A 12806-nucleotide genomic window follows, 5' to 3' on the forward strand; every position below is an offset into this window, starting at 1 on the left:
GATGGGCTAGACCTTCCTAGTCTTACGAAGGCACAACTTGACAAGCTGAATGCACCGGTGGCTGCTGGGGAGGTGGAGCTGGCCATTACTCAAAGCCCTACCTTGAAGGCTCCGGGTGTCGATGGATATAGATCATCCAGACCTTTGTCAAAAAGGAGCTGACCCTTAAAGAGGAATCTGCTCAGAATCGCCTTAGAGACAGAATCTCCTGTCCAATGTCTAATCTAAAGCGTCCAGCATGCTGACAATGCATAGGCAGAGACCTTACTGAGAACTCGTATGAGATCATAAAGGTGCATGTGCCATGTAGACCACATCTTCCAGCACCAGCTGGAGACAAGTATCTTCCTTCACAGAGTGTACCCAGCAATCTCATGTGATATGTCAATACCACAAAGGAGGCCTTGATACCTGAAGAAGCCATATCAAAAAGTTTTTTCAAGATAACGTCTACTCTGCGATCCTGAGGGCCACTCCGGAGGGCCATGTGCTTTGTAACCTGCGCCACTGCAGAATCCACTTAGGCTGCTCAAAAAGCTGCTGGAAATCTGAAGCCATAGGCTAAAGCTTAGACATAGCTTTAGTCAGCCGGAAATAGCTCTCGGGGATGTCCCATTGCTCCGTAACCAGGCTCCAGATGTGCAGAAAAAAAGAAGTCAGAGCATTAGAGCGGCTCAAGACCGAACACTGCGAAGTAGAAGGCTGATTCTCCAGCTTTAGCTCTCTCATGGCATCGGAAATGAAATGGTGGATCGACACAGACTTAAATTCCCAAAAATAATAAAACCCCAGAGCAGAGCAGAAATGCTTCTTAGCAACTTGCTTGCAGAAAAAAACAAAGAGGGCAGAAGCAGCTGTCTGGGAAGGAGGTGGAGTTCAAAGATGATTGAGAGCATTCTGCAAGCAACTTGTGAGTTCAGATGCATAACCCTAGGGTTCAGGACTACTAGACATGCTGCATTAAAAAAGGAGATATAGACTGGAGAGAAGACTAGCCTTCAATTGTCTTCCAAGCATCAGAGAAGTCCCACTAAGCTAAGACTAGACCCAGAAATTTGGGGTCACGTATAATTGAATCCCCTTTGAGGAATTGAAGGTTGAGGAGAAGAAATATTAAGAGTTTCAAGAGATTTTGTAATTCAATTAGCAAGTTTCTCTTTTTGAAATAACCAGGGAACTTTAGGGTCATCTCAGTTGCAGTTTCTCCTTCCAGTGAATCCCTAAGAATGGAAAGATGAAAACAGAAGCAAGGCAACACAGTAAACTGCCAAGTCAGATGAAATTCAGGATAAGGTTCAACCAGCTCCTCCCTCTCTCCATGCTCTCTCCATGATGGCTTGTTTGCTTCACTTGCCGCTCATGGATGAATGAGTGCTGTATGTTTAAAGTTACAGGTTCCTGAGGAAGGACCTAGAGTCCCCGAAACCGGGCTGGTTGAACCTTACCCTGAATTTCATCTGACTTGGCAGTTTACTGTGTTGTCTGGCCTCTGTTTTCATCTTCGGACTATGCCTGCAAGCTAAGTTTTTCCTTTTTGATCCTGGGAGTTAGCTGGGGGGACCTTCAAAGTATTTTTCTCTGTTTCAGCACTATGAATATATGATTGATTATTATCACTGTTGAATTTCATGTTTTCACTTTATTTTGTGATTTGGTTGGTGGGTGCACACAGGAGGGACTTGATGATGGTGTGCAGGTGGAGGTTATTGGACCTTCACCTCAGTATGTGAGTGTTGGAGATTTTTTCTCCTTTCGCTGTTCCTTCACACTGAGACTCCCTCCCCCCTTCTTTAATTATTTATATATATCTTATTGTATATGATTGTTAGTCCAGTGCCTGAAATAGAAGTTAGTTACTTTGAAGGTCCATTAGACCTTTTTTGCTGCTGTCTGTGGCTTCTATTTAGTATCGTGTGCAGCTTTTTTGTTACTAGTGGAGTTAGCTTTGTTCTTTGTGACAAGGCAAGTCACTTAATCCTCCACTGCTCCAGGTATATTAGAAAGATTATGGGCCTATTAGGACAGATAGGGAAAATGCTTGAAGTACCTGTATGTAAACCGCTTTGAATGTGGTTGTGTAACAACAAAAGGGCGGTATACAAGTCCCTATCCCTTATCCCTTATAAAAGCTTTCCAAACTGGCGATTGAATATTGGATTGTTTGAGCTGCTTAGGCTCCTACTAAGATACAGCACAAATATGTAATTTATATCTCTACCTGCTGGTAGATGAGCAATTTACTCGCAAGTGGAGTGATAGATGGGCTGGAGTCGGTTTTGACGGAGATTTCGGCAGTTGGAACCCAAGCACAGTACCAGATAGAGCTTTGGATTCTTGCCCAGAAATAGCTAAGAATAAAAAATTTAAATTGAATCAGGAAGGGCAGACTGGATGGACCATTTGGGTCTTTATCTGCCATCATCTACTATGTTATGTTATATTAAGTAGAATAGCTAGTTGGAGAGAAAGGGCTAGAAGTTATCAGGGCTATGACAACATATCAAGTAATGGCACATTAAGAGTCTGATTTACAAACTCTCTATGCTCCATAGAGAGATTGGGAAACAGCTCCTTCAATGTCTGATTTACTGCTTCCGAGGGGGAACCTAATGTTGAAGGGAACAACCTCTCACCTGTGCAGAGAATGAGAGTTTCACTTGCTGGCTCCTAGCTCTGAGCAATTTCCCCCAAAAATGTGTCAAGGTGTGGTCTAGAGTAGACAGAGCTGTCAAATGTTTACAACATGAAAGATTAGGGGCAAGATGCACTAAACACGGTCGCTAAGACTGCGAGTTGCTGTTGGCTGATTTTGGAACAGCAATTGATGTTCCAACAAGTTTCCATGCAAATTATTTGCACGGAGATTCGCCATAATTCCGATCGACCAGTCACTCTGAGAGCAACTTTGACGCATGTGCAGAGCCGATTTGGGGAAGCCCAAACAGCTGAGTGGCAGAGGAAACCCCCAAAGCAGCCTCCAGTCACTCAGCTGTTGGGGCTTTTTCTTTTTTAAAAAAAATGGCACAGATGATGTGCGTGGGTTACACACTAGCACAATATCTGCCCCATAAAAAAGCCCCCCTCCCTGCGATTGGCAGGAAGGAAGCCCACTCTTTCCTGCCGCCAGCCCCAGCCCTCCCAAACCTCCAACTTCCCCCCATTGAAGATTGGCAGGAGGGATGCCCACTCCCTCCTGCCCTAGAAATACCCCCACCAAACTTAATCCCCCCTCCCCTTTGTTTCTAAAAAAAATTGACAGGAGGGACTGTTCAAATGCAATTCTTTTTATTTCTCTTGTGGTGTACACTGTGTGCAGAGTCTGGCATATTAGGGTTTCGTTTGTGTACAATAGTACTTTTTGTTTGTGAGTTTGTATTTGAAAAGGGTTTTTTCTGTTTTCTGTATGTGTGACTGAGGCCAGGTTTTTCTGGTGGGGATAGAAGTCCAGAACCCACCAATTGGAGGTGACAGCCATCCATTCTTCCAGGAAGGCCAAAAGCAACCCCCCGAACTGAGGAAGAGCAGCCGAGGGCCTGGCATCAGAACTGCTTCTTAGGGGTAGATGTGGGGTGGCTCCTCATAGACCATGGGTACCGGGATCCATCAAACTACTTTTTGGCTGACTGACTCCTCAGGGCAGAGATTCTGACAGGAATGTTTGGGGGGTTGAAAGCTAGAATATCCTGGACCTCGAGAGGTCTAGGGCCTGCTGTTGGGCAAAGACTTGGGTTTACAGTCCTGCACAATAGCCATGAGGTCATCTAGACCTTTAACAAACAGTAACTGACCTCTAATAGGTAATTTACTCAGGGTCACCTTAGAGGATGAGTCACTGGATCACTGCCAGATCCACAACATCCTACGCACTGAAATAGAGTATGCCAAGAGCTTGCTCACCACTCTGAAGAGATCATACAAGGCATTCGCTGCATAATCCACACCTGAAATTAAAAAGGGGAGATCTTGGAACACCACAGTACAGGATCATGGCGAAGCTTTCAGTGGCAAGCTCAGGCCGCAAAGGAAGTGACCGTGGCTGCTTTCAGCCCAGAGGCCGTACAGTCCAAGAGCTGTTTGAGGATAAAATCAATCCTACAGTCCTGTGTGTCCTTCAGCAAAACCCCTCCATCACTAGGAAGTGCGCTTGGTAACCTATGCCACCAGGGAATCTACTTTCAGGGATGCAAAACGCTGATTAAACACATCCACCATTACGTAGAGCTTAGACATGGCTCTAGTGACTCTCAGAGGACTTGCCAGTGCCTCCCAGTGACCTCAGCCAATCACAGAGCGGCGCAGGACCAGGCAGGAAGTGCAAAGGTAGCGCTCCTGCATTGTGCACCGCTCTGCAACAAAAAGGCAGCTGGCCAGCAGGAGACCGCGCTGGACCACTGCCAGTTAAATAAAAAGGTGGCGGGGGTTGGAGGTGTATTCGCTCCATAAGATGCACCCACTTTTCCATCCCTCTTGTGGAGTGAAAAATTCTGTAATTTTTAAGAACCACAAAATTACTGTGACAAGCTGTCAGCACTGTACTCACTGTGTATGCCATGTGGTGCTGGGAGCTGCAGTAAAGGAAGCTGAAACAGCTTACAGGGAGCTCCTCCGCCTCAACAAGCCTTGCAAACTGGACTATTGGTCTTCTGACTACCACTCTGGCACAACACCAATGGCCGGAGACCTCCACCACCCCGGAACACACCATACACGTGACCTTGGTGGAGGAATGCAGTCAGCTCCAATCCTTGGCATACCTCAAACTCACTACTGGATGAACCTAGGGTAAGCCAGTTCCCAAGGGAACAGTCCCTGAGACCCTAATCTGAAGTTGCACATTGTTCAGGAGGTGAACTGCCAGGCAGCCAACCTCCTGGAAACAGTCTTTATCCACAAAGTCTGTGATCTCTTGAAGCCGGAGCTGTCCCCGTGGGGAACCTTTTCAGCACAAAGACATGAAACACATAAAAATACTGAGAAGAAAAATTAAACATGAGCAGAGAAAATTAGCTCTTTCTGCCTCGCTTGTAGGAAATCAACTGGAGACCTGAGGGAAGTCCTGAGGTAGGAGGGGAGGGTCTGAAAAAGTTATACAAGCAATCACATGACATGGGATGCATAATCCGCTTGTCCAGGAATAGAGCAAGATTGTACAAAAAAGTCTGATTATGAAAGATGCCTAGACCTCTCTCAACACAGCAAGGCAGATAATGCAGCATGCTATTACCAGTAAAACTGACTAAAAACTTGCTTCCTTTTAATTTTATTTGCATACATTCTTTGTTACCACCTCTAGAGAAGGGGAGGACAAACATCCTTTCTCATAAGAGACATCAGATGCAAGGGCAATTACCATCTACTACTTACTGCTTCTTAATCTATAACACTACTTAACATAAGCAGATAGAGCCAGAAATATTACTTCCATGATGTCATCTAGTTTGGCCTTTTTCCTCATTCCATGTCATTATCTCTAATTGCCTGGCTGTACCCACAGTGCTTATGTGTAAATTGCCAGCTTGTAGGACACAGCCTTACATCCTCATTTTGGAAGTGTTTTCCCTCAGTCATGCAGTCCATTGCCTGCAGGCCAAAACTTAAAACCACACTGAAAACTTAGCTTTTCAAACAGGCCTTCAATTCAATAATCACTTCATGAAACTTTTCTTATGGTTTTTCTTCCTTTGTTGCTCTCCTGGCTGAATTTTTCTCTTTATTTCTCCCTAATTTTTCTTCTTGTGTTCCTGTTTTACATCATTTCACAATTGTCTTGGGGACTTTTTGGTTTTTCCTTTATGTAGTGTGGTGAAGTGGTTAGAGCTTCAGCCTGAGATTGTGGGTTCAAACCATGCATTGGGCAAGTCAATTAATCCTCCACTACCCCAGGTACATTAGATAGATTGTGAGCCTACTATGACAGATAGGGGAAATGCTTGAAGTATCTGCATGGAAACCACTTTGTTTTACGCCCTACAGGTGTTTGTAAATTGCCTTAATATCTTAATGGTATAACAAATAGCATAACCCATAAGTTTCAAAATATGCCTGTGCAAGAGAGTAAATACTGGAACTGGGAATTCTCTTTGGTTTACCAGGCAAGAATGGGAATAAATAGCTTTTGCTATAATGGAACAGAGAGCACTACCTTCTCACCACTATCCTTCATGTGCTGAATCTGTTTCAGCTTCCTCCCTCTCTCCAGTTGTTTCTGCAGCTCCAGCTCGGCTTCATCCTCATCAATAGCCAGGGAGGAGTTTCTCTCTTCTACCTCATCTAGAAAAAAGGGAAAAGAAAATGAAAAATTGCTTTGGGGGTGAAAAGTGCATAAAGCACAGTTACTTACCATAACAGGTGTTATCCAGTGACAGCAGGCAGATATTCTCACATATAGGTGACATCATCCACGGAGCCCGGTACGGACCGTCTGAAGATGAACTATCACTTCAGGTTTTAAGAAACTTTGAGACAGCCCGCACCGCACATGCGCGAGTGCCTTCCTGCCCGACGTAGGCTCGTAGTACTTCAGTTCAGTAAGCCAGCTAAGAAGCCAACCTGGGGAGGTGGGAGGGATGTGAGAATACCTGCCTGCTGTCCCTGGATAACACCTGTTATGGTAAGTAACTGTGCTTTATCTCAGGACAAGCAGGCAGCATGTTCTCATATATGGGACTCCTTAGCTGAATATAATGGGATGAAGGGAGAGTTGGTCATTAGGAAGAAAAAAGATTCTGTAAAACTGCTTGGCCCAGATAACTGGAGGTGATTTGAGCGGAGGTATAGAGTTGAAAAGTCCTTTCATAAATCTGGAAACCAGTGGATGAGAAGTTAGAGATTTATTTTTGACAGGCACGTGAAAAGCAATGGCACCAAGGTGAACTCTGACCGAAGTAGTCTTCAGACCGGAATTGGAAAGATGAAGCAAATAATCCAATACTGATGATACTGGGAGCCATCATTGACAATAAACTTTCCTATCACGAACACATAAGAAGTGTTATCAAATCCTGCTTTTATAGGCTGTGAATGATTTGTTCAATTTCCAAGTTTCTGGAGCTAAAATCGCTAAATATATTAATCTACTCTTTAATTATTGCAAAACTCGACTACTGTAACTCTTTATTAATAAGTATTACACAAAAAAAAAAAGCGCCTTCAGATAAAACACAGTTACTTACCGTAACAGTTGTTATCCAGGGACAGCAGGCAGCTATTCTCAACATATGGGTGACGTCATCCACGGAGCCCGGATGCAGACAGCCTCGCAAGCAGACTTGCTTATAGAAATGTGAAGTTTCGAATCAGCCGCACCGTACATGTGTGAGTGCCTTCCTGCCCAGCACAGGGCGAGCCTCCTCAGTTCAGATAGCTAGCAGAGAAGCCAACCAGGAGAGGTGGGTGGGTTGTGAGAATAGCTGCCTGCTGTCCCTGGATAACAACTGTTACGGTAAATAACTGTGCTTTATCCCAGGACAAGCAGGCAGCCTATTCTCAACATATGGGTGACCTCCAAGCTAAAAGTTATAAACTAGGGAAAGAAGGGCGATTTATACCTTATATTAATCTCAAACACAACCCCACATAGAACAAACGAACATGCCCAGCAATGCTAGAAGGCCTTAGCACACACTCATACAGCCAACCACAGCAGGAGAACAACAAATCAAACCAAAAAAAAACAAAAGAAGTGGAGAAAAAAGCCTCAGTTCTGCTTCATTTGGCAAAAAAACTCCACTTCACAAACACTCCCAAGCACACAAAACTGTAGAGAAAAAGCACTATAATAGCTTGCAAAGTCAATGTTCAAATGCACCCGGGGTATACAACCCCACATGTGAAAAAATGTGAATAAAGGGCCCAAAGGCACAACGATCCGAAATCATAACATTAGGCCAAAAAGGAAAAACACTTAGCTGCTCTCGTTCTTCGGATATTTCTCAATTCACTCTCAATAGCACAGCAGCTCGTGAACCCAACGGGGAATCTCCCGTTTCGCCAGTTCTTGCTGCGTCAGGGGTCTCAACACGGCTTCATCTGTATGTGAACGGATACTTCGGTGCTCCTCTAGTACACCCACCACTTCATCAATCATAAATGGCGCTTAGAGATTGGATGTCCCAACTTATTTGGATCGAAGGAGACAAAAAGTTGAGGAGCAGTTCTGTGTGGTTTGGTACGTTCCAAGTAGAAGGCCAAAGCACGCTTACAATCCACAGTATGAAGAGCTGATTCTTCAGGATGAGAATGAGGTCTTGGAAAAAACACTGGAAGTACAACAGATTGATTGAGATGAAATTCTGAAACCACTTTAGGTAAGAATTTAGGATGAGTACGGAGGACCATTTTGTCATGATGGAAGACTGTGAAAGGTGGATCAGCAACTAAAGCTTGCAGCTCACTGATTCTTCGAGCAGAGATGAGGGCAATGAGAAAAAACATTTTCCAAGTAAGATACTTAAGATAAGCCATAGACATTGGTTCAAATGGAGGCTTCATCAATTGAGCAAGAACAACATTGAGATCCCAAACCACTGGAGGTGGTCTGAGAGGAGGTTTGACATTGAAAAGTCCTTTCATAAATCTGGAAACCACCAGATGAGCAGAGAGGGGTTTCCCTTCAGTAGGCTGAAGGAAAGCAGCAATTGCACTGAGATGGACTCGGATCGATGTAGACTTGAGGCCAGAGGTGGATAAGTGCAAAAGATAATCTAGAACAGAAGATAAGGAAGAATCTTGAGGCTCCTTATTATGAGAGATGCACCACGTAGAAAATCTAGTCTATTTTTGGTGGTAGCATTGTCTAGTGGCAGGCTTTCTAGAAGCCTCTAAAATGTCTCTCACAGGTTGAGAAAACTGAATAGGAGTTATGATGAGAGGTACCAAGCTGTCAGGTGTAGAGACTGCAGGCTGGGATGAAGTAGAAATCCTTGACTCTGTGTAAGCAGAGACGGTAAAATTGGTAGAAGGTATGGCTCCCTGAAGTTGAGTTGAAGTAGAAGGGAGTACCAAGGTTGTCTCGGCTACCGAGGAGCTATCAGAATCATGGTGGCATGATTGTTCTTCAACTTGACTAGAGTCTTGAGAATGAGAGGGAATGCATACAGAAAAAGATTCATCCATTCCAGTAGAAAAGCATCTGCCTCGAGGTGATGAGGAGAATATATCCTGGAGCAGAACTGAGGCAGTTTGTGGTTGTGGGGAGATGCAAAGAGATCTATCTGAAGCGTTCCCCACTGCGAAAAAATGTGAAGAAGAGGTAAGAAACTGAGTGTCCATTCGTAAGGTTGCAGAAGACGACTCAATTTGTCCACCAGTTTTTTGCCCCTTGGATGTAGACAGCTTTGAGGAAGGTGTTGTGGAGGATTGCCCAATCCCAAACCTCCTATGGGGGGGAAGGAAGGACAGAGGCATCAATGTCCCAAAAAGCTTTTCCTGCTGTAACCAACATGCTTTAAGGGATCACTTTTGGAGGGTAGAACAGCTGAGGCAAGGATCTACCCGATGCTCAGGGCCTGAGCACTGTAAACACCAGCTATGTGGATCAGTGATATAAATTGGGTGCAGGCACCGACAGCACTTTTTGAAGCCCGTCAGAGGTTTTGAAACTGATGGGAAAACGCTGTCTGCCCAATTAAACTCAATGATGAGAATCACGGGGGACAAAATAAACCGAAAATAAAATTTGAGAATCGGTGTCCCTCACTGAAGGCAGAGCCTGGATGAAGGGCAACGAGAAAACCTCCCGTAAACTTAGAAAAACTTTAAAAAAGAGAAAAGAAACAATAAGTAAAATTCAAAATTGTATTAAATACACGGAGAGCTAATGGGCATGAATTTGAACCAAGTTCAAAACACACTTCTTCGCTCTGCGGAGAACAAAGAACTGAGGCCGCGAGCCTACGTCAGGCAGTCGCAAAGTTTCTTAAAACTTGAAGTGATAGTTCACTTTTAGACTCTCCGTACCAGGCTCTGTGGATGGCGTCACCTATATGTGAGAATATGATGCCTGCTTGTCCAGGGATATGGAGAGGAATGGCCTGTAGAAAAAAAGGAGGCAATGATGCCCCTGTATTAGAATCTGATGAGAACTCATTTAGAATACGTATTGTGTACAGTTCTGGAGACCGCACCTTCAAAAAAAACAGAGTTGAAGCACTGAGGGAGGTCAAGCCATAGTGCAATTCTTTGCTTCAGTCTTTACAGGAGAAGATGTAAGAGATCTAATTGATGTTAGAGCAACAAAATAATTGAAAATGGGCACAGCCAAAAAGCTATAAATTAGGCCTGACTTCAGTTCTGGGCAAGATAGTTGAAACTTTTATAATGAATAAAATTACAGAACATGAAAAAGGACATAGTACTACTCGAAAGGGCGACAAAAATGGTTAAGGGACTGGAGGAGTTACCGTACAATGAGAGGCTAGAGAAACTAGGCCTCTTCTCCCTTGAAAAGAGACGACTGAAAAGGGACCGAAGAGGATATACACAGTATACCGGAACCCATCAGGCTATATGCTGGAAATGAAGACGGGAAACTGACAGGGTTGATGGTCAGTCTAGAAGAGGTATGCAGGTAGATAGATATGCTTAAGAGCGATAAATCACCAGGATCGGATGGCTGAAGTGCTTTAACTAATAGCCAATCTGTCGATCAAATTGGGAAAGATTTCAGAAGACTGGAAGGTGGCGAATGTTACGCCAATCTTCAAAAAAGGTTCGAGGGGAGATCGGGAAACTATAGACCGGTGAGTCTGACCTCGGTACCGGGAAAGATGCCAGAGGCGCTGATAAAGGACCGCATCATTGATCACCTTGACGGACACGGTCTGATGAGGACCAGCCAGCACAGTTTCAGCAAAGGCAGTTCTTGTTTGATGAACTTGCTGCACTTCTTCGAGGGAGTAAATAGGCAGATAGACAAGGGCGACCCGGTCGACATTGTATATCTGGATTTTCAGAAGGCGTTCGACAAGGTTCCACATGAACGACTACTTCGGAAAATTACGAGCCATGGAATCAAGGGTGAAATACTCACGTGGATTAAAAACTGGCTGGAGTATAGGAAACAGAGAGTGGGGGTAAATGGACAATACTTGGACTGGAAGAGCATCACCAGTGGGGTGCCGCAGGGCTCAGTGCTTGGACCTGTGCTATTCAACATCTTTATAAATGATCCTAAACATTGGTACGACAAGTGAGGTGATTAAATTTGTGGATGATACAAAGTTATTCAGAGTAGTGAAGACACAGGGGGATTGCAAAGATCTGCAACATGACATAATCAAGCTCGAGAAATGGGCATCGACATGGCAAATGAGGTTCAATGTGGATAAGTTTAAAGTGATGCATGTCGTTAACAAAAATTTCATGCACAAATACAGGATGTCCGGGACGATATTTGGAGAGACCTCTCAGGAAAGAGACTTGGAAATTCTGCTCGACAAGTCGATGAAGCCTTCTGCGCAATGCGTGGCAGCGGTGAAAAGGGCGAACAGAATGCTAGAATGATAAAGAAGGGGATCACGAACAGATCGAAGAAGGTTATCATGCCGCTGTACCGGGCCATGGTGCGCCCCCACCTGGAGTACTGCATCCAGCACTGGTCGCCATACATGAAGGACATGGTACTACTCAAAATAGTCCAGAGAAGAGCGACTAAAATGGTTAAGGGGCTGGAGGAGTTGCCGTACAGTGAGAGATTGGAGAAACTGGGCCTCTTCTCCCTAGAAAAGAGGAGACAGAGGGGACATGATCGAAATATTCAAAATACTGAAGGGAATAGACTTAGTGGATAAAGACAGATTGCTCACCCTCTCCAAGGTAGGGAGAACGAGAGAGCACTCTCTAAAGTTGAAAGGGGATAGATTCCGTACAAACATAAGGAAGTTTTTCTTCACCCAGAGAGTGGTAGAAAACTGGAACGCTCTTCCGGAGTCTGTTATAGGGGAAAACACTCTCCAGGGATTCAAGACAAAGTTGGACAAGTTCCTGTTAAACTGGAACGTACGCAGGTGAGGCTGGACTCATTCAGAACACTGGTTTTTGATCTGGGGGCCGCCGCGTGAGCGGACTGCTGGTCTGACTCAGCAGTGGCAATTCTTATTTTCTTATGTAACCATGATGTTCCAATGATTAACAGTAAACTTGAACATATTCACCAGTGGCTAGACAACATGCTTGCTCTAAATGTCGTAAAATAAAAAACATGGGAAGTTGGTCTGAAACTAAACTCTCCCATCACACTTAAAGGCAATTTTCTTCAGACTGTTAACAGTTAAGATTTTAGGAATCATCTTTGATCAAAAACTTTCATATCAGCAGCATAGTCAAATCCACCTTCTAAAGATTACACCAGATTCATTCTGTCTCAAAATTTCTAGAATCCACATCACTCAACATATTAATACATTCTTTAGTGATTTCCAATATCGACTATTGTAACTCTCTGTTCAAGGTAATTACCAAAAAAGAAACAAAGTGCTTACAAATTTTTCAAAACGCAGCTATTAAACTTATCATGAAAGCTAAGAAATTTGATCATGTCTCGCCACTTCTTAAGAAAACCCACTGGCTTCCAGTATCCCATCGGATAACGTATAAAATCTGTTTTAAAACACTTCTCATCATGGCCTCATCTTTCACTGACAGACTTCTGATACCCTATGCTCCCATTCAAACACTCAGATCAAATGATCAACATTTATTAACAGTCCCTTCTTTCAAAATTATTAATACAAGACAGCAATATATTTTTTCAGTCATTGCACCTCAAACATGGAACTCTCTTCCCAATTATTTAAGAGAGGAATGTC

At 43.9% G+C, this 12806-nt stretch overlaps 1 protein-coding gene across 1 annotated transcript in view; it reads right to left on the reverse strand.

The window, feature by feature from the left end:
• The window catches only part of SART1 (spliceosome associated factor 1, recruiter of U4/U6.U5 tri-snRNP), a 93589-nt gene that overhangs the window by 22600 nt on the left and 58183 nt on the right, over nucleotides 1-12806 (reverse strand). The window contains exon 12 of the mRNA XM_033955131.1: nucleotides 6143-6270. Within this exon, the coding sequence (XP_033811022.1) occupies nucleotides 6143-6270 (128 nt within the window). The remainder of the gene's footprint in view (nucleotides 1-6142; nucleotides 6271-12806) is intronic.

The sequence above is a fragment of the Geotrypetes seraphini genome, chromosome 8 (assembly GCF_902459505.1).
Source record: "Geotrypetes seraphini chromosome 8, aGeoSer1.1, whole genome shotgun sequence".
Taxonomy (NCBI): domain Eukaryota; kingdom Metazoa; phylum Chordata; class Amphibia; order Gymnophiona; family Dermophiidae; genus Geotrypetes; species Geotrypetes seraphini.